This window comes from Mastigoproctus giganteus, chromosome 10 (genome assembly GCF_048544385.1).
Source record: "Mastigoproctus giganteus isolate SK-2022 chromosome 10, ASM4854438v1, whole genome shotgun sequence".
Taxonomy (NCBI): Eukaryota; Metazoa; Arthropoda; class Arachnida; order Uropygi; family Thelyphonidae; genus Mastigoproctus; species Mastigoproctus giganteus.
Window position 1 is genome coordinate 77,374,942 of NC_143584.1, and position 22,450 is coordinate 77,397,391.

General features: G+C 36.5%; 1 protein-coding gene across 1 annotated transcript in view; it reads right to left on the minus strand.

The window, feature by feature from the left end:
• The window catches only part of LOC150079102 (cysteine desulfurase-like), a 225,576-nt gene that overhangs the window by 45,004 nt on the left and 158,122 nt on the right, over positions 1-22,450 (minus strand). Inside the window, exons 9-12 of the mRNA XM_090383894.1 lie at positions 18,856-19,013; positions 14,712-14,817; positions 11,152-11,233; positions 4,636-4,719 (exon numbers count right to left, since the gene is read on the minus strand). Coding sequence (XP_090240020.1) covers positions 4,636-4,719; positions 11,152-11,233; positions 14,712-14,817; positions 18,856-19,013 — 430 coding nt within the window. The remainder of the gene's footprint in view (positions 1-4,635; positions 4,720-11,151; positions 11,234-14,711; positions 14,818-18,855; positions 19,014-22,450) is intronic.

Sequence of the window (22,450 nt, forward strand, 5' to 3'; positions counted from 1 at the left end):
GATTCTTCCTCTTGCTCAGAATAATCACCTGAGAGGGCATAAATTCAAATTGAGAAAAGACAGATGTAGGATAGACGTGAGGAAATTTGCCTTTAGCCAGCGTGTGGTTGGTTGGTGGAATAGACTTCCATCCCTTGTCGTGGAAGTTGATAGCCTAAATAAGTTTAAGGCTCAGCTGGACAGGTATTTCGAACGAACAGAGGGGTGAAGTGGAAGTGGTTATTTATTTATTATTTATTTATTTTATTTTATTTTTTGGCTGATGCTGCATAAGCTTGCTTTCTTGCATCAAATGCCTCTACTAATGCTAATGCTATGCCTCTGCTAACTAACTAACTACAAGCCTCAGTAACAGTTACTGAGGCTTGTAGTTAGTTATGTTCTGATTCATGATTACAGCTAGTAATCATGAATCACAACGTTTTATATTCATATTGTACTTGCATATATATTTTGCAAACTTCTGGTGATTACAGAAGTACTCCCAAAAATTAACTCTACTGCTGCTCTATGTCAGAATAGTACCCCTTTTATAAGTTATGGGTGACTAATAACTTTGCAAAACATGGCAAAGAAGTTTATCCATTCTCAAAAGTGTCCATGGCCCAAAGAGGCATTAATGTTGAGCAATGAAAGTTAAAGGCAGTAGACAAAGCCAACAATAAACTTAAAAACTTTAATTATTCCTGAATGTAAGCATTACAAATAGAAGCGGTATGTAATTAAAAATTATGGATGTGGTCATAATGTTATACAAAAAAAAAAAAAAAAAAATACACACACACACACACACACACACATATATATATATATATATATATATATATATATATATATATATATATATACAGTTGTGCCCCTGTATCCATTGATTCGCTAACTGCGATTAACCAAGGGAAAAAAAATTTTAAAACTTTTCGTTTTTTTAAAACTTTTAAACTGTTTTTAACATGTACTACTCGTGTGTCCAATAGGATGCTTCCCTTTATTTTTTACAGTGTCGATTTTAAATCAAATAGCATCCCTTCATTTTTTACAGTGTCGCATATGGTATGGTCACCAACATTTTAATGGTTCTTTAGAGATTTAATGGATGCACAGCTTTCAAACTTTTGAATAATTTCAAGTTTTTGTTTAATTTGAAAGCACAACTGTTGCGTTTGCCCATCATTTTCACAATTTCCAAAAAAAAAAAAAAAAAAAAAAAAATAGTTACTATAAAAAAACAAAACAAATTCCAACAACCCTGACATAAATAACGAAACAAAATTTGTACTTTTGCGGTGCGACAGAACACAACAATTGACGCAACACACTAAATCAAACTAAACATTTGGTCTTCATTTTATTTTTGTTTTGAGCGGTAGGTGTGAAGACAGTGGGGGTTACAAGATAATAGGTACACTAATCTCCCAATGATGATGACTTATAACGCCGGTTCTTGTCGCTTATTTACGACTTGCAAAACATCTGTTTATATCTAGTTATAACTTGAATTTTATGATTTCTGGTTTATTTTTTATTGTTTTTATTATTTTTTTTTTTATTTGGAGTCTTGAAGTGTCCCGGTTAATCCAATCCCAGTAAATCGAGACATGCTGTACTTTATTATTACCATATTTAATGTTGCTATTGTCCTACTGTGTGTTTAATTTATCCTTTAAACTTTATATGTATGTACGTACAAGAAAATCACGTTATATAGGGAGTCAGCTGGTGTTCGCTTATATCCATGGTTTCAGCCATCAACGATAGATCTTAGAATGTATCCCCCCCGTAGATATGGGGGTCTTACTGTATATATACATATACACAGGCTGACCTCAATTAACGCAATTAATTCGTCTGCGAGCGCATCGAGCGAAATGGAAACACGCTAATCGAATATAATAATCAATAGGAAAAATTATAATTGGTCCTTGACCTTCTGGAATGTCCATAAAGAATTTTAAAAATACCTTTTAAATAACTTTTTAATTGTATACAATGTAAAAGATAATGAAAGTAATTATGGAATTAAATTTTTATTGCATAAAACAATGGTTCCCAAACTGTGCACCACGGAATATTTTACATTTTCGATTGAAACACAGCGATACTTGACATTTGTCAGACACAGCGCGCACTACTAGCTCAAGGTAGTTCCCAGTTTCAACATTTCTTATTAAGTTGGTTGGACCTAACTCCTAAACGAAACAGTTAAGTAATTCTTTTGGTCTGGGTGCACCGTGAAAAAATTACTGAGACACTAAGGGCGCTGTGAATCGAGAAAGTTTGGGAACCTCTGGCATAAAATAAACAATGGAGAAATGACTGTTGCAGAAATATTTGAACAGTGTTGACTTTCTCTTTTCATCAATCAATTTCCGATAGCCGACAACCATCTTCTTTGGGCCCTGGCGAAATAAATATCTAATAAATATAATTTGTTTGAGGTTCTCTGCGATACAAAATATTTCATCTAGTTCTTTTACCATTATCTCCTTTGCAGTAACATTTTCATCTGGCTTATTTAAAAATTAGAATTTTTAAATGCAGGTCTGCCTTGACTTTATTAGCAGAAGACAAACAAGTAACACGTCTTCTTCCGATGGTTGATGGAACACACTGAGGCGGGCAGCAGGCAAACGTTTTTTTATTGCCCATCCGATACGTGGTAAGCTTAGCGCACGATTCAAATCTTTTTCAACTATCGCATAAAAAAAAAGATTGCGTTAACTGGAAATTTGCATTGTGTAAAGTTTTTGTTGTTATTTGGTTTTTAGGAGCATTACCAACTAAGGCCATATTGCTGCAGGGATATGCAGTGGTCATTCCCTGACCTTTCCGCATCCTCCGTATTTGGTGGTCACGGGCTTGAACCCTGGTCTAATCAAGAAGCGTATCGTGTAAAGTGAAAAGTGGTATAATTTTTTCAAATAGCAGTAACTGAAAAATGCGTTAATCAAACTCATGTTATGTGAGGCCTAGCTGTATATACAGAGTGTCTTGAAAATATTGGTACAAATGTTTACGGGAGGTAGGTAACATCGAAAGGAATGTGAATCGCATAGGAACCCATAACCGGAAACGTCACCGTAAGTCGGTAGACTGCGCTGTTCATCAGTTCGCGAGAGGGAAATTTCTGGTTTACTCATTCAAGCAGTAGTCGCTGCACGAAGAGCATGCATCGATATACAAACTGTGAGCTGGCAGACATGCACCTAGCGTATGGATTAACAGAGGGCAAGACGAGCCACTCAACGAATTTATGGAGAACACTTTCCAGACAGACAGACATGTACCGGACGACCATTTGTTTGCACTTGTGCATCAAAATTTGTGCGATTGTGGGTCATTTAGAGGTAACAGAAGTAGTGCGGGCAGACCACGTTCGACGTAAACTCCCGTCATGGAAGAAAGTGTGTCGAATGCCGTCCAGAATAATCCTACTACCAGCACACATGCCACTGCCTCTGCCTTAGGAGTGTCTCGTTACAGTGTACAGTGTGTCTGGCACGACGATTCCTTACACCCCCGTTTCATCTCCAGGGGGTTCAGTTACTGCTCCCCCAAGATCATCCTGCACGTGTGGTTTTTGCGCAGTGGTTTCTCCAAGAAAGTGTTCAAGACTTTAATTTTCCAGCCTATGTTTTGTTCACGGATGAGGCTTATTTCACTCAGGAAAGCTTATTCAATCAGCACAATGCTCATGTGTGGGCTCATGACAACCCACCCGATGTGCACCCCATGCAGCACAACATCGCTTCGCAATAAATGTGTGGGCAGGTATGCTCGGTGACTGCTTAGTCGACCCATACCTGTTACCATCCATCCCGCATGAACTCCGCTAAATATCGGATCTTTCTTGAACAAGTTCTACCAGAGTTACTTGACGATGTTCCAACAAATGTGAGATGCAACATTTGGTTTCAACATGACGGGGCGCCTGCCCATTATGGAAGGTGTGTTTGTGACCATTTGAACAGGCGTTTTGGGCGTCGATGGATTGGCCATGGTGAACCCGTTGCCTGGCCTCCACGCTCACCTGATTTATCGAGCCTTGATTTCTTTCTATGGGGGACCCTCAAATCTATCGTGTATGAATCGCCTGTTGAGATGGAAATGGATCTCATGACGAGACTCGTCTGCGCTGCTGCTGCTGCTACTGTCAAAGAAACTCTAGGTGTGTTCAACTGTGTAAGCCAATCCATGCTGCGTCAGTGTCACACATGCATCGCATCTAATGGTGGAACTTTCGAGCATCTGTTGTAACCGTGAAATGCATCCATCTCGTACTTCATTGTTAATATTATGTCAAATAAATGTTTGCCACTAATTACTGTCTTGTGTCATTTCTGCTTCTTGTGCCTCTGCTACTACTTTCCTGTGAAGTTTCCGGTTATGGGTTCCTATGCGATTCACATTCCTTTAGATGCTACCTACCTCCCCTGAATGTTTGTACCAATATTTTTGAGACACCCTGTATGTTGTTCACTTCTCTAGATTATAAGTTTCAGCTTTAGATCAACAGAAAGTTGAAATATGTCAATGTTTATATCAAAATTTATGCCATAAAAATAGCAAAAATCAAATTTAACTTGCTAATATAAAGTATTACATTTTCAATGTAGTCATATAAAAGTGTTTTCTTACCTAATAGAAGAATGTGCCAGGTCTTCTTCTGCTCCTATGGCACGAAGTACATAAGATGGTTCAAGTGATGCTGATGTACACGCACTGAAATGGATCCAAGTTTTCTAATTAATAATCAAGAAAATAATATATAATAATATAAGCCATTCATTAATTTTTCCTAGAATAAAAGTTAAGCTAACATGTCTGTAATATTCATGTCACCATTTGATCTCCCTTTGTGAATTGAGGATACACTTGTACATCTGCAGGTACACTTGCAGATGTACTAGGTTCTAAACTTGTACAAGGATCCCTAAAATCCAAATATGATCTCATAATTATAGATAATGGTTTGCTTGCCTTTCTTAATATAACTGGATAGATTCCATCCACTGTATGCACCTCTTTTTATGTTTATCTTCCAACAATTTCTCTTCCACTTTCCTTTCAGTTATTACAAAATTGTTTATCTCCCCACTAGAGTTTGATAAACGTCTGGCATCCCCTTCCCTAAAGAATTTCTTATGTGCAAATGTAGATGCAAAGTATATATGATGTTAAAATTGCATTTTAACATCAAAGTATGATGTTAAAATTGGTAGAGTAGTTAATGATCACTGTCAAGCTGAGCTTCTTCAGAGAGACCTAGATAGACTTCAAGAATGGTCAGAAAAATGGCAGCTGTGCTTTAATCCAACAAAGTGTAAGGTATTACACCTGGGAAACAGTAATCCCAAAATAACTTATTCACTTGGTGGAGTTCAACTAAACCCAGTACTGGAGGAAAGGGACTTGGGTGTTACGATACGGTCAGACATGAAATTCTCTGAGCATTGTAAACAGGTTGCAAGGAAGGCCCATGGTGTCCTATCGATGATCTATCGAACTTTTGCAAGTAGAGATAGGGACGTGATAATCCCATTATATAAGGCCTATGTTAGACCACACTTGGAATACTGTGTTCAAGTATGGAGACCGCACCTAAAGAAAGACATCGAGCTTCTTGAAAGGGTGCAAAGAAGGGTAACTCGCCTGGTGAGATCGGCAAAAGGGCGTCCTTATGAAGAAAGACTTCGAATATGTGGGTTGCAGAGTTTGGAAACTAGACACCTTAGAGGAGATTTGATTGAGGTGTTTAAGGCTCTGAGAGGCATCAGTAAAATGAATGAGGACAAAATTTTCAAGATTATAAATGATACTAGAACTAGGGGACATAAATTCAAGTTACGCGGGGAAATGTTTAGATTGGACTGCAGGAAGTTTTATTTTAGCCAGCGAGTTATAAATTACTGGAATAAGTTGCCTTCATGGGTGGTAGAGGCCGACAGTTTGGGGAAATTCAAAGGTCATCTGGATAGTACTTTCGGGTAAGGGAAGCGCATAGGATGATAGGATTAATTTCCTTTTTATTTAATTTTTAATTTCATTTTATTATTTTTATTTCTTTATTAATTATTATTATTTATTTATTTAATTTTTGTTTTTATCATTGTTTTGTTCGGATTTTTTTTTTTTTTTTTTTGGCTGGTGCAGCATAAGCCATAGGCTTTCTTGCACCATACGGCCGTTACTAATACTAATACTAATACTAAAGAATTTCTTATGTGCAAATGTAGATGCAAAGTATATATTCAGTTTGTCAGCAACCTGAGCAGGATCATTAACAGTTAAACCATTGACACCGAGTGTACCAATGTGATTCAACCCCTTCCTTTTACTGTTAATATAAGTAAAGAAGTCTTTGCTGCTTTTCTTTGCATTATTTGCCAGGGACTTCTTGCAATTTACCTTAGCTTGCATACCCTTTGTGACTTGATTACAGACTAGTTTATATCTACCATAGGCTTCTGTATCAGCTGATAATTTATATCAAGGGTGGGCAACCTTCATAAGTGGCAGGCAGAATAAAATGCCTGTGAGGTACATGCAGGCTAATTTTTTTTTTTAATTTCCACGATTTTTAGGATTATTAAAATGGTGTATAATGCAAAAATTGTTATAAAGTTTTATGTTATTTATTGTAATATTTATACATACAGGTACATATAATTAATTTTATTAATAAGAAAAACAAAATACAAATACAAATTCAAGATAAAATTTCGAAAATACAATTATAATAACAAAATACAAATACAAATTCAAGATAAAATTTCGAAAATACAATTATAATAACAAAATACAAATACAATTATAGTAACAAAATACAATACCGGTAACAAAGATTGCAATGTTTTATTTTTATAATATTTAATGAGAGATTTGATAGTTTATTTTTATCAGTGAATCGATATTTGTCATAGCAATGAGCAGAGTATTTTCTAAATTTAAGTCACAAATTCCATTAATTCAGCAGACCATTTATTATACATATTTTGAAAATGACTGCAGGCCGGAGTTGGCCTGCAGTCATTTTCAGGTGGTTGGACACCACCCAGTGCCAGATTTATATATGGGCTGAGTGGGGTGCAGTAAAGGGCCTCATAATATAGAGGGGCCTCTGCCTCCTGACAAAAAATTTTTTAATTTTACCATTAATTTTATTTCATTTATAACGATAAAAATTAGGGGCGTACTTAGGCCAAAATAATGTGTAAGCACAAATCCAAAATTCAGGAACACGTTGATGGGAGTGCCGAACACACTCACCCTTGAATCCTTGATTTTACTATCTAGGCCCAGTTGCTTAGTAACATTAAACACGTGATGTATGAGTCTATGACTGTATAACAGTTACACAAGTGCATACTTACTGTTTAGTAAAGTTTGTTGAGGCTTTAAAGCTACTCAGAATCAAATGATAAAGTCAGCTATGAAGCAATACAAGTGTTCAGATCATTGTCTATAATTATAGTGTGCATTTTGAGAACAAGTGAGGATTCTTTTATATCATTGTGAATCACAATAATATTTAATTTTCACTTTTTGTGAAAATAATAATGAGTAAGCAATATGAAAGTGGTGGTAGTAAACGAAAGCAACAAAAAGAACAGAAGGAAATACTCAAGCATTTAAAGCCAATCGCGTCATATGGCTTTGTACAGCAGGCAGAAACAGCCCTCAGATACAGGACATTCGTGTTTACAAACAGAAGAAAATCAAGTAGACTACACTGAGCAGTCTGAAGAACAACCAGTTTATATATAGAACACAGATTCCCAAGAACTTCGAGGAGAACTGTTGTCAATAACTACCACTACAAGTACAGAAATTTCTGGAGAAAGTGACAATGAAGTGAAAGGACCTACAGCCAAAGAATTAACACAAGGTGCTGAAGGAACATGCCACGAGATAGTTACACCAAAAGAAGCAGTTCAAGCTCATTACTGTCATAAAGACTTGGAAAACAAAGCAAATGATCTCAGCGAAAACCCTAGTTGCAAACACAAAAATACCAACTGGTCATGCTACTAGTTATTTCAGAGACAATGACGTAGGCTTATGGATCACATTGAATAACGAGTAAATATCATTCTGGATTGAGAAAGGTCCATTGGAATGTCAGCACTGGGATGGACTATCAATTCGAAGCGAATATACAAAAACCAAGCCCGGTTTTGCTCAAAGAATTTATTCCATTCCACCAAAGTAAATGGAGGAACCTACCCTCGAGAATGGTTAGTGTATTCTCCCAAAAGGAAAAGTCTACTGTTTTGTGTGGAAACTTTTCTCTAACCAGACTACCTCAACTACAGCTTTAGCCTCTACTGGATTTGATGATGGCATCGTGCTTATCTTGTTCAAACCCACAGAAACTCTAAAAATCATATGAACTCTATGCTAACATACTTAACAAGAAAGCATGGTCAAACGCTCACATCAAAACTTGAAGAGCAAATCAAAGCAGAGCAGGATTACTGGAGGCATGTACTTCAGCGAGTTATTGCAGCGATTTCCCTTTTGGCAGAACATGGCTTGGCATTTAGGGGAGATGATGAAACATTTGGTTCACCAAACAATGGTAACTTTCTTGGATTTCTTGAATTAATTGCCAAATTTGATCCCTTCCTGTGTGCTCACATAAATCAGTATGGAGGTAAAGGCTCTGGTCAGCCATCATACTTATCCAAAACCATATGTGAAGAGGTTATCCAGTTGATGGCTAATAAAGTTCAAGAATCAATACTGAGTGACATCAAACAAGCAGGTTATTTTAGTTTATCAATCGATTCAACCCCTGATGTTTCCCATGTTGATCAACTTACTGTCATTGTTAGATATGTTTCTCCTAGTGATAGGTTACCAGTTGAACACTTTTTAATTTTTTTTTCAACTGAAAGATCACACCGATGAAAGTATGGCTGAGCTGATACTGAACTACTTAAGTGAACTTGAAATAAATTTCAGTAAATGTAGAGGACAATCATATGACAACGCAGCCAATATGGCTGGAAAGTATAATGGAATTCAACAAAAAATTTTAGAAAGGAACAAGTTTGCAAAGTTTATTCCATGCACTGGACATTCTCTAAATCTAGTTGGATGAACCACAGTTGACTCGTGAATGGATGCAGTGAATTTTTTTGGCACAATAAATGAGCTTTGTTTTTTCTCAGCTTCTACAAAAAGATGGGAGACAAAAACAAAAGTTCTCACCTCCCATCTTTTGTAGAAGCTGAAAAATTTCTTGCCTCCTCAGTCAATAGTTCCTAAACATTTATCAGACACAAGATGGGAGGCTCACGCCAAAGCTACGGCAGCTATTAGTGAAGGTTATGCTAACACTGTTGAACCCCTCAGTCATATTTACTGTGATGAAACTGAAAAAGGGGATACTAGATGACAGGCTGAAAATCTTCTGCAGAAAATAGAAGAATTTGAATTCATTTTCATGCTTCACCTTTGGACAAATTTACTAGATCAATTTCATAAAGTTAACAACAAGGCACTCCAAAGTTCGCAAATTTCATTGAGCACATGTGCAAATATTTACAGCTCACTATTGCAGTTCTTATCAAACACTGGCTAATTTTGATGAAATAGAACAGCAAGCAAATTTACTCTACCGGATATAGAGTACAAAACTGTCAAAAGAAGGCAGAGAGTATGAAAAAAACAAAACCAAAACAATGATGGGACAGCATCCAAAGCCTTAGACGAACTTTCTCCAAGAGACAAGTTTAGGGTAAATTCATTTATCCCCGTCATGGATGCTCTTGAAGTCAATCTAGACAGAAGTGCAACAGTGTATAGGAGTGTAGCTGGCAATTTTTCATTTTTGGTGAACCTGCATGCAACCAAGGAACAGATTCACAATGGCGTCGAAATGTTGATGCAAGAGTATCCAAAGGATGTTGACCTTAGTCTAGTCGATTAACTCTTGCACTTCCACCTGTATGTCAAACAAGCTCATCCTGAAAAAGAAAATTTCAGCCTCCAAGATATATATCAAATAATATTCCAGGAAAAAATTCAGACAGCTTTTCCAAATATGGAAACAATTTTCAGATTGTTCCTATGTTTAATGGTTACTAACTTACTGGCAAAAGATCATTTTCTAGCCTGAAAAGGATAAAGAATGATCTATGGTCAATGTCCCAAGATCGGTTGTCTGATCTAAGCATTCTCTGCAAAAAAATGATAAACTGTGACTTACTGATTTAAATGATATAATTGATAAGTTTGCATCCAAAAAAGCTCGAAAGAAACTGTTCTGACTTTGTATATAGTGTGTAATGTTATAACATAACTATGATTCCGCTATGAATCTTCTGTGGGAACGTCTTCATTAATTCTATACTTTTGTGAACTTATTAAAGGTTATAATTTTATAAACAATCTTTTTATCAATGCTAGAATTTCAGCAATGTTCTACTTTCATTGAGTAGAACAAGGTTTTGTTTCTCATGATCAGATGCTATTAATTTTGGGCCTCTCAAGGTCTCCTATCCCAGGGCCTCCAGTTGCTTTAATCCAGCACTACCACCACCACCAATTTATATGCATCCCATGCATTTTCCTTCTCTGCTACATGTCTAATCAATGTCTCATCTGAGATCCATTTGTCTAATCCTTGAACAGTATTTCTTCTGAGATCCATTTGTCTAATCCTTGAACAGTATTTCTTCTGAGACCCATTTGTCTAATCCTTGAACAGTATTTCTTCTGAGATCCATTTGTCTAATCCTTGAACAGTATTTCTACCAGTACTTCTTCTTTCAACCAATTCCAACTGATCCACATCCTTTTAAAGCCTAATCATTGCCTTATAAAATGGAATAATCACCACCTTAATAATGCAGTGATATCTACCTCGTATGCTCTATGCAAGGTTGAACAGAGCCAGGGTCACACAACGGCAGCTTTAAAGACCATATCAATAAAAATAATACATCTATCACAATGTCAGCATTCAACAAGACTGTATCTGAAAAATAACCCTAATGTGGCTGAATCTCATGAAAAATGTAAGCATTCGATTGTAAATTTGACACGTATATAAGAAGCACACTGAACTATGTGCTTCTTATATACGTGTCAAATACATGTACAATAAGCTTTATTACATTAAAAGGGTTAATAACAATTTCTCACCTCCCAGAAGAAAGAGCTACATCTTTTAATGCCATCAACAAACTTTCACCTTCTACACTATCAAAAGAAAGGTTCACACAGCCTGAAAAATCAGAGGTACATAAATTACTCAGCGAACAAGATATCAAGAGAAATAAACTTTTTTGAAATTTTTTTTTTAAGTAAAATACCACACAAAAAAAAAAAAAAAAAAAAAATTAAAAAGAAAAAAAAAAAACACCCTTCATAAAACTAAAATATACCTGAGAATCATATATTTTCAAACTGAGAAAAATTAATAGAGTGAACTGTGTGCCCTCCACATACGTTCACACAAGCATATACAAAAAAAAGAAAGACAGATTCAGTTATGTCCACAATCCAATTTAGGCTTAACAGGTAATTTTTTTTAAAAAAATTAATTATATATTATAGAGAAGCAGTAATTTACATCTTGTTGCGAATGTCAAAGTAATAAAGCAACAGTTATGGTATATATTAAAGACATCATGGGGTTTCAAAAGTGCATGGATGGTCATGAATCAGGTGCTTCCATATCAGAAGTGGCATGTCTTGTTGGTTACCTATGGCCCTTTGCGGTTAAGGTGTACAAAGAATGGTTGTCAAATGTGTCAAACCACCTCCCACAGACAGACAGGTAGGTAGAGGATTATACAAGGTAAATGTTTGTGGTAAGCGAAGGGTGCAGCACATTGTATGGGCACAACAGCAGGTTACTGCATGGCAGCTGACATTGCAATAAAATATGGGGAATGCAAGAACAATATTCTAAATGACGATGCGCCACACATTCCAAAGTATGGGGTTCCACAGCAGACAACCAAAGAGACACCTTCTCCTCACTTCTGATAACTGTTAATGGCAAATGCTGTGGTGCCAACAACACAATGGCTAGACACTGGAGAACTGGAAATGAGTATGCTGGTCGGATGAGTCCAAATACCTGGTGCAATATGCCAATGGACACCTTTGTGCAAACAACACAAGTCTATGGAGCCATCGTGCACAGTGCCCACTATCCCAGCACGTGGTGGTGGCTGCCTAATAAGGAGTATATTGCTAACCAGGCTAGCCAGGTGGGTAAAGTGCCTGCCTGGCAACCCAAAGGTCATAGGTTCGAATCCCACCACGGGCTTGGATCAGAGTAAAATACAAAAACTTTTGGAGGTACATTATGGCCACAGAAGCCGATGCACCAACAACTAATAAAAAAAATAATAATAATAAAAAAAAGCGTATGTTTTACCAGTAAGAACTAGAACCTCTGGTGTGTATGGACTAATGTTTCACTGATGAGGTCTTGGTTTTGTTTGTCTCCAGGTTTCCTCACATATGCCAATGATGAGGTCTACTAGCAGCTCTTAGGAGACCACATGCAACCCTGCCATGTTGCATTTTTTTCCAGGACAATAATGCTCTGTGTCATCAGGGCCACACTGTGCATAAGTGGTTCTATAAATACAGTGAAGATATCACCCATCTTGGTTGGTCTCTAAATTCACCTAACCTCAATCTAATTAAATGCCTGTGGGATGTTTTGGAAAAAGAAGTGAAGTGTACGGACATGTAACTGTCATCTATTCTGACATTGTTGAAAGTTTTGCAGGCAACACTGGCTGCACATCCCTAGGGATATCAGACATCTAGTAGAATCAATGCCTAGGTAAATGGTGGCCCAACACGGTATTAGGTAGGTGGTCATAATTCATAAGTATGCTGGATGATTGCCCCTTCAATTAGGACACTGTGAAGTTTGTGCCTTGCATTCTGACTGGGTATGAGTTGTAGAGCCATAGTTTGGACATGTTGAAATGCCACGGCATGCTGTCTTGGAGTGACCAAATTTCTGACATTTGTAGCATCTTAGGGGATTTGTAAAGGGTCGAACACAGAAATTTAAGTAACCTGCTTTGACTGGAGTTGGTAGTTCAGTGTGTTAGAATTATGTTACGTGTTGGGACTAAAGTACCATCATTTCGTATCATGATTCTTTTTGTTTGAGTTACATTTTGTTTCTTTAGTTCCTGTACTATTTCTACTTCAGAAACGTTCAATAGATCCCACTCAGTGATCTCTCCCTTGGACAAATTCAGGGTGGTATGTGGAGTGACCTGAATTCCAATTCAAGTCACTCCACATAACATCCATTGTATGATGACAGGTGAGTTTTAATAATTATTCAGTTTTAGGAGAGAAGTCTCTATTAGCTAGTCCCCGGATTGGAGACGTTTCACCATTTTTGGTGATGCTGCTGCATGTTCCAGGCGTCATTGTATGATGAAATGAAAGGAGAGAGCTTGCTAACAGGCTGTGCCAACAGAGAATGGAAAATCAGGAAGGCTGGTGATTCCTGTCTGCCTGCATCTTTTTTCATTCTCTTCGAGGTAGAGAAATCATGGTCTGTTTCATGGTTTTCATATTGAGCACTCTTGGGCACTAGACAAGGAAATTCACTGGTTTCCATTTCTGCTCCTTTTAGCCTCGAGGGTTGATTTATCCCCCAGGTTACCGGCCCTGCCACATGGAGGCAGGAACGGTGCCACCAGTGACCAAGCGATAAGAAGTTAGTGATTAGTGTGTTATAAAAGTAGTTATATATACAAAAGATGTCTTTCCTTTCTTATAGGAGGCTTCCTTCTTTATTTAAAAAGAGCCAGAAAATAAATAACTTTGAAAGTTATTTATTTGGAAATCTCTTTAACAATTTCTTTTTAGAAAAACGCTTTCAAATACGCTTTGTATATCGCTAGATCACTCGCTTGGCACTCGGGGCCATTAACCTGTTCTTGAAGCACTTTTCATAACTTATGTGACCACACAAGTTTTTGTTAGTTGTTGGCGCATCGGCTTCTATGGCCATAATGCACCTCCCAAGGTTTTTGCAGTACTCTGATCCAAGCCTGAGGCGGGATTCGAACCCGCGACCTTTGGGTTGCCAGGCAGGCACTTTACCCACCTGGCTAGCCTGGTCGGCTAGAGAGAATAATATATGGACCATGCATAGCAACAATGCATTTTTTCTTTATGAAAGACATTATATTGCTGAGTGTGCTGTTAACGGTACTGGCAACAAAATACAGTTCTTTATTTCTCTTATTATTATGGATACATATCACAAGTGAAACCTGCATATCTAAATTTTTTGCCAACTCGAGAACGAGCAGCCCTGCACTCCAGTAAGGCATTGCCTCACCTTTCCTAACTAATACGGGAACATTCCTTCCCATACTGCCGACTATTTATTGAGAACTACATTAAAAATAAATAACTAAATAAATAAATAATGTGAATTTCATTCTTCACTCATCCATTATGTCCACTGAAAAAATCAGGAGACTTTACAGCTTTAATTAAGTTTGTACTTAAAATTTATTTGATTTGAGAATATTCAGGCTATTGCAAGAATTAACTTCTCAAGATAACTTATGAACTGTTATTGATGATTTGGAATCTGCAAAAATGCACACTGTTTTGGATGGGTATGTTAATCAAAGGAATGTTCTATCATTCATGAGTTACTACTCTGTATATTCTTTCAATAAAATGAATGGTACAGTTACCTGGATATGAAGATGCTTTCTCTCCATTTCGCACAACACTAGGAAGAGCTGACATGATCTTCTCCACCAGTATATTAGAGAGTCTTTCAATCCGTTCATGGTCATACTACAAAAAATAAAATAATGTTAATTAATATAAAATTATTGTTTTTAATTATTAATAATGTTTTATAAAATATTATTTATAAAATGATTATATATAAAGAATTAGGACAAATTCTTTGTTAGAAAAGTAATTATAAACCTGAAAGCTTGACTTCTGTTCCAGGGAAAATAATGGAGCCAGTGGTTAAAGAAGAACTGAAAAGATCATCTTAACAGGAGAGAATGCTTCTACAGGGATGGGATACACTTAAATAGAAAGGGTGCAAGAATATTTGCTGATGCTATCGAGGCAGTGTTAGGTGGGTTGGAAAACTAGCTTGGGGGGATACAAAGACTAATAGATTAACAGTAACCACTGGCAGAGGTGAAATTGATTCTTGCACTGCTTCTATTGGAATGAGCAGCAGCCTGGAAAACAAGATGCACAATATTTCAGAGACTGCTGGGAGTCATTGCAGTACAAGTAAACGCATGGGTTGTGTTAGGGTAGCTAAAAATAGGAACAGGTGCAGGTATACTTGCATGTACACCAATGCTAGGAGTTTGGTAAATAAATTTGATGACTTTGAGGTATTGCTCAAAACATCAAAGGCAGATATTGTTGAGATATCAGAGACGTGGTGTCACACAGACATGAGGATTGCAGAACTAGAATTTGGGTGGTACAATGTGTACAGAAAGGATAGGAAAGGAGGAGGGGCTAGGCTATTAGTAAAGAAACACAAAATCCAAGGAAGTGAAGCCAGTCGACATCACTGGACAGTGCAGTGTCGAGTCAATTTTGTGTGACATAAGCACTGGGAGATCAAAATTGAGAGTAGGAATGTGCTATAGGCCTAATGACTCTGATGAGTATAATAAGAAACTGTACAGGGAAATAGAGTAGGCCAGTAAATCAGAGAGTCTTATAATGAGGGATTTTAATTTCCCAGATATTGACTGGAATTTGTGGGTTGGTCACACACACACTAGCAAGGTTTTCATATTGAGGTTTTTTTTAAGCTTTTGCGGATTTATTGGATGACTGTTTTCTCCATCAGCATGTTCGGGAGGCAACTAGAAGGAGTAATACTCTCGATCTGATTATCAGTAGTGATTCTTCATGCATTAAGACTCTTCAGATAAAGGAACCACTAGGTGACAGTGATCACAGTTTGCTGAAGTGGGATTTACTCAAAGAGGTAACTACCATCAGGGGTAAAAAGGGAAGGGTTTTTGCTTTCGTAAACGCGACTACAATGGTCTGAGACAGTATTTAAATTCTGTACCAACTGATGTTGTTACCAACAGCAAATTCAAAATGGGAAGCATTCAAAGAACATATCTTGGGAGCTACTAAGCTTTACATACCAACTAAGAAATATTGTTCAAGGTTTAAGCCTAAATAGATGTCAGATGAACTAATGAGACATATGGCAGAGAAGAAACATGCATGGGATACATATAAATTAATGGGTAACATGGAAGCCTAAGATATAAGCTGGTCTGTAACCAAGTCACAAAGGAGATTAGGCAGGCAAAGGCAGATTATTAGAAATCATTGGCAAAGGATGCAAAGAAAAACAGAAAAGAGTTCTTTACCTATGTAAACTCTAGAAGGAAAGGGATGAATCAGATTGGTCCACTGGATATTGATAGTTCAACAGTTGAGGATCCTGCTCAGGTGGCTAACATACTAAATGAGTATTTTGCATCTACATTCACAGATAAGGAGTTATTCAGGAAGGGGAAAGCCAGAGGTGAAGTAAACTCTGGCAGTGAGCTAGATGATTTAGTAATAACTGAGAGGAAAGTGGAGGAGAAATTGTTGAGGATAAACATAAAAAAGGCACTCGGGGTGGATGGGATCTATCCAGTTATATTAAAGGAGGCAGCAAAGGAAGTAAGCAAACCCTTAGCAATAATTATGAGAGCTTCTTTGTACCCTGGGGAGGTACCCACAGACTGTGCAAATGTGACCCCAATTCACAAAGGAGGATCAAAAGCTGACACAAGTAATTATAGACCTGTGAGTTTAACTTCTGTTCCAGGAAAATTAATGGAGGCACTGGTTAAAGAAACACTGCAGGATCATCTAGACAAGACTTCAGTTATAGCTCGGACACAGTATGGTTTTGTTAAGGGAAAGTCTTGCCTGACCAATTTGATTGGATACTATGATGCAGTCACAAAAGAACTGGATGCAGGGAATAACTTTGATATTATATATTTGGATCTTAGAAAGGCTTTTGATACTGTTGCACATGGAAGACTCCTGCACAAATTGGAGCAGTGTGGCATTGGGGGCAAATTTCTGATATGGATAAGGGGATGGTTGAGGGGGAGAAGACAGAGAGTGGTAATCAATGGACACTGCTCATCGTAGATTAATGTTATTAGTGGAGTCCCTCGTGTTTGATTCCGTGTATATGTATCTTATTATGTATATTTATAAATAAACACTGTATATGTGGATGAGCCAAAGGCTCAGGTAGAGCACTGTACTACAAGAGGTAGAGAAATAAATTGAAATTGAAAAATTACACTTGAGAATCTTACCAAGGAATTGATTTTTCATTTTACCGCTAAGCCTATATCCAAAAGTAATGTACATTGGGTCATTGACATTTCTTCTCAGCTATATAAATTAATATTCATGTTACAGTTTCTCTACATTAGGTTTACTGCCCACAAATTTAGATCTTTTGTGGGGGTGGTGAAATGTTACGCTTGCCTTGGCTTCGTTCACATGACTACCATGTGTCGACAGAATTCCCCCATGTGTGGTCACTGCTCCAAGAGTGGCCATGTGTTTAGCGAATGCCCAAGTAAATCTGAACCTCCAGTATGTGTAATTGTAAATCTAGAAAGGATTCCAGATACACTGCTCAAGATCCACAATGCCCAGAGTTTATAAAAGCTAAAGAGATAATAACAATAAGAACCAACTATGCGTAATACATCTTATAATCATTCTTCTACTGCAGACGGCGCTATCACTTCTGACTCCTTAAACTTAATGCACACAAGCCATTGACAAAACCCCATGAGCTGTTCTGGCAGCTTATCTGCACTGCTCAGAGAATTTCATGTCTGACTGTACAATTAAGCCCAAGGTCTTTTTTTCATTCTCTATTACTCTACCGCACAGTTGATAAGTTACTTTGGGGTTACTGCTACCCATGTGCAGCACCTTGCATTTGTCAATGCAAATTTATAAACCTATCGACCCAATTTTCCTAGATCTTGTTGCAGTAGCGCACCCTGATGATTGTCATTAACCAACCTGCCATTAGGCATCAATTCTGCATTGTAATGGGCATTTATGAGAGTTTGAAGAGTAGGGTAGATGCCTTCAAAGGAATTAAAATGGGGGCCCCTATCAAATTCTCAAGACAGCCAATACAGTGACAATCTTTAAGTCAGAATGCATTGATCCCACAGGAGCTAATTATTGTTGGTGACTATTGTCACGTAAACAGGAAATATGTTGCAAGAAGGATAGGTGGAATAGGAAAAAGGGTATGTCTACCAGGGGCAATAGTAGATGACGTTTCAGAGCAGATATCTTCTAAGGGCATAAAAGGTGATATATTGCTGTACACTTTGGCACTAATGATATTAAGGATTATAATATAACTACTAAACAATGGCAGAGAGTTTTCCTAAATGGTAATATGCTGCCAACACCACATGTGTAAGTGGTAATGCCATTTCAGTGAAACAAGGAGAGATGAAAATAAAACCAGGAATAAACAAGAAACTGGCAACAAATATTTCGCAATACCATGTGAAATACAGACACTAAAAATAAGAATATAATGTTTAGGTGTGGTTCACATTTGATAAGCTCTAACTTGAAAGCCTAGCATGATTATTGTGATAAAAGAAACCATCCAAGTTTTGTTAAAGCTCATTCTGAACTCAACAGACTCAAAATAACCAAATAAATAACAAAGAGTGCAGCACCTGAATACAATACTGAAATATTAACTCCTTTCATATTTTAACACATTTCAAGCAGAAAAGGACAGAAGCAAATATTTATTATACTACTTACAGCCATTTCCTTCTGTGCAATTCCACAGGCAGCTCCAAGGCCAACAACTAAGGGAGTAGGAACTGTACCGCTACGTAATCCTCTTTCTTGACCACCTCCACTCTGGAGTGGTACTAATCTTACTCGAGGTCTTCTTCTAACATATAGTGCACCAACGCCTAAACTTATACAAGAAAAGCATTTATCTTCTATAATATTATCAATACTTTCTATATATATATATATATAACAGTTAAGAAGCAAAATAAGCAGAAAAAGGAAAATAACAAGTTATAGTATGTCTAATGCTCCAAAACACTAATGTCCAATGCTCCAAAACGAGCATTAGACATACTATAACTTTTGTTATATTCCTTTTTCTGCTTATTTTGCTTCTAAAGTGTTATATATTACTACTATTTATTTACGTTTTAGCCTTCTGCTGCTTTGTGCATTGCTACTCTTAAACTACAGCTCCTCAATAGTCACTCTGCTAATGGTTCTGATATTTGCACATCGTGCCATATTTAATTTTTGCCTTTTTATGTTATGAGTACAACAGATTTAAATATGGTGAGTCAGCACTGTCACCTCTAGTTTAACTAGAAAACGTGTTGCATTCTGTCCTACTCCTGAGGATGGTCTGTCAAATTTCACACAAGAGAATCATACTTTTGGCACCGACTCGTTCAATTCAATCTTTCTTAAACACGAAAGTAATCTGCATATACTACATCACACTCCCTCTTTCTCTAAGTGCAAGGATAAACATTGTCTTACTTGTCCTGCCATCGATAACCCTGAAATCTCCCACTGCCTTAACTCCAACCCTTTTTGTAAAAGAAAAATATTATATACCTCCTAACATGTAAAATTTGCAACATCAAATATGTTGGACAAACATCTAATTCCTTAAACTGTTATTGTTATTTGGTTTTTAGGAGCATTAGCAACTAGGGCCATATTTCTCCGGGGATATGCGGTGGTCATTCCCTGACCTTTCCGCATCCTCCGTATTTGATGGTCACGGGCTAATTCCTTAAACATCAGAATAAACAGACACAGATCAAAATGTAAAAATCTTTCTTCAGGCAATAACAATGATACAGACTTTGAATGGCTCTACTTCCATCACCATAATTTTAGCAATGCTATGATTAAAATCTTAGCCATCATAGAAGATAACCACAAATGTGAATACTACGAAAGCATCTTTATATGTATTCACAAATCACTGTACCCACTTGGTTTAAACAATAAATTCTTCAATAAAATTGTCTGCAGTAATAGATCCTTGAACACCGAGCACTGTATCTAAAAATTATTTAACCTTAGTCATATATTAAAAAACAAAATTCGCAGACATGCTCGTGGTAGCAAACAAAAACCATATAAAAATATCAAATTCAACTTCTCTAATATTCTAAGTTGATCCACAAAAGGAGCATAAACAGGATTATTGCAATGGCATGGGAGATCAGTAAGTGATATCGTTACCTAATTTAGTGGCAAGTTGTTTGTAGTTGCAGATTTTTAAACCTAATGGAGGGTCATAATTGAAACTGTGATGGGACCATACTACACTTGATTTGCATAATATTTACCAATTCCTTTTTAGCATTAAAAAGTCTGTTCTTGAAGCACTTGTCTCATCCAGCCAAAAATTAGAGTTTACCAATTTACAGCTTAAACACATTATTATAGACATCAGTCTCTTCAGAAATGGAACTATTACTTCTCACTGCGTTGAATATTATAACATTATATTTCTCCATAAATGGTTTGACAATATACCTTGGTCCTCTATTCTTAACAAATACAATAACCTACTGCCTTTCAACAACCACAATAAATTTGATATACATCAGTTTCAATTATGACCCTCCATTAGGTTTCAAAATCTGCAACTACAAACAACTTGTCACTAATTTAGGTAATATCTCCCATGCCATTGCAATAATCCTGTTTATGCTCCTTTTGTGGATCAGCATTATGGACATATTATAACTGAAAATCTAAACATCATTAATGACAATAATCTAAAAACAGCTATGAGTAAAGGGTTCAAATTCAGACCCATTAACCGAGTTAATCTTAATTCTATCAACAAAAAGCTATATCTAGACCTTACACATTTTGCCAACAAGCTTGCTTATAAATATACAATTCCACATGAAGTATTTCAAAACTGGATAACTATTATCTATCAAGACATCAAAAAAGCTATTGTCAAGTCCTACAAACTTGATAATAACCACTATACTCCATTCAGCAATCTGAAAAAACATATTTTAGAATTACAAGGCAACTTTATTATCACCCCAGTTGACAAAGCATCCAACAACTTTGCTATCTTTTGCAAACAATTCTACTTCATCCAACTAAAATCTGAAATAGAGACTAGCTCCACATATATACCATGCAGTCTCAATCCTGCTTCAACAATAAAAAAGCTTATAGCTTTACATAAAAAAACTGCACACCAAAATACAACAATCTACCCTTCCCTTCCTTTATATGATAGCCAAATTCCACAAACATCCGGTAGGTTTCAGTTTCATAACTTGTTCAAAAAATAGTGGATGCTACCTACCCTGCAAGCAATTCTTCAGACAGCTAAAAACCATCTTCAGCAATCCTACTACTACCTGGATTATTAATAATAACCAATCTGTTTTAAACATTTTTAGATCCAATCTCTCTATTACTAGTATTGAAACTTTTGATTTCACAAACTTGTTCACTTCCATCCCACTCACAACCTACTGGTGTTTGTACTAAAACAATTGTTCAACAAATACCATGAGAAACTTAATATCACGAGAGTACTTGAGATAACCTCGTCAATCTTTGCATACTCAATAACTTTATTTTCAATGGAAAGCTTGCATACAAACAAATTATTGGAGTTGCCATGGGTTCACAAATTTCCAGTCTTGTCTCTAACTTGTTTTTACACTATTATGAGGAATTATTTTTTACCAGCAATCCCAATCATAAATTTTTAGCCTTCCAGTATGTTGATGACATCTTAGTTTTAAATTCCCTTTGAACTTGAACTCAATAGAGAAAATGTTGATAATTGCACAGCCAACTTCCTTGATCTGAAAATTACACTCTGCAATGATGCAGTTCCTCATCTTATTGATATTTATGACAAAAGAAACTATTTTAACTTTGAGGTCACTTACCTCACAAATTGACAATCTAATATTTCCAAACAAATTCACAAAAATACCATTTATATTCAAGCCATCAGATTAGCCAACATATGCAGTAACCATATTCAGCAAAGCAATAAAAGTTTTTTATAACAAGTTTTTAAATAATAATATACCTCTCTTTTTCATCAAATACTGTTTCAGTATAGTTTCTTCTATAATTAAAAATAAATTCAATTTCGATTTACTTGGCACCTGTCCATGTTAAAGGTATTGTACAGTTGTATATTATTTGGTGAGATTTCCACTACTTGGTTAGTAATCACTGTTCATGACTTCCATTTAAGGTTCCTTTTCGGAATAGGATTACTGTTGCTTTACTCTCTAAGTTTTTTCACATGTTTAGTTTGAATTCGTCCTCTCTCCTTTTTTGGAATCCTGTACATGTGGCTTTT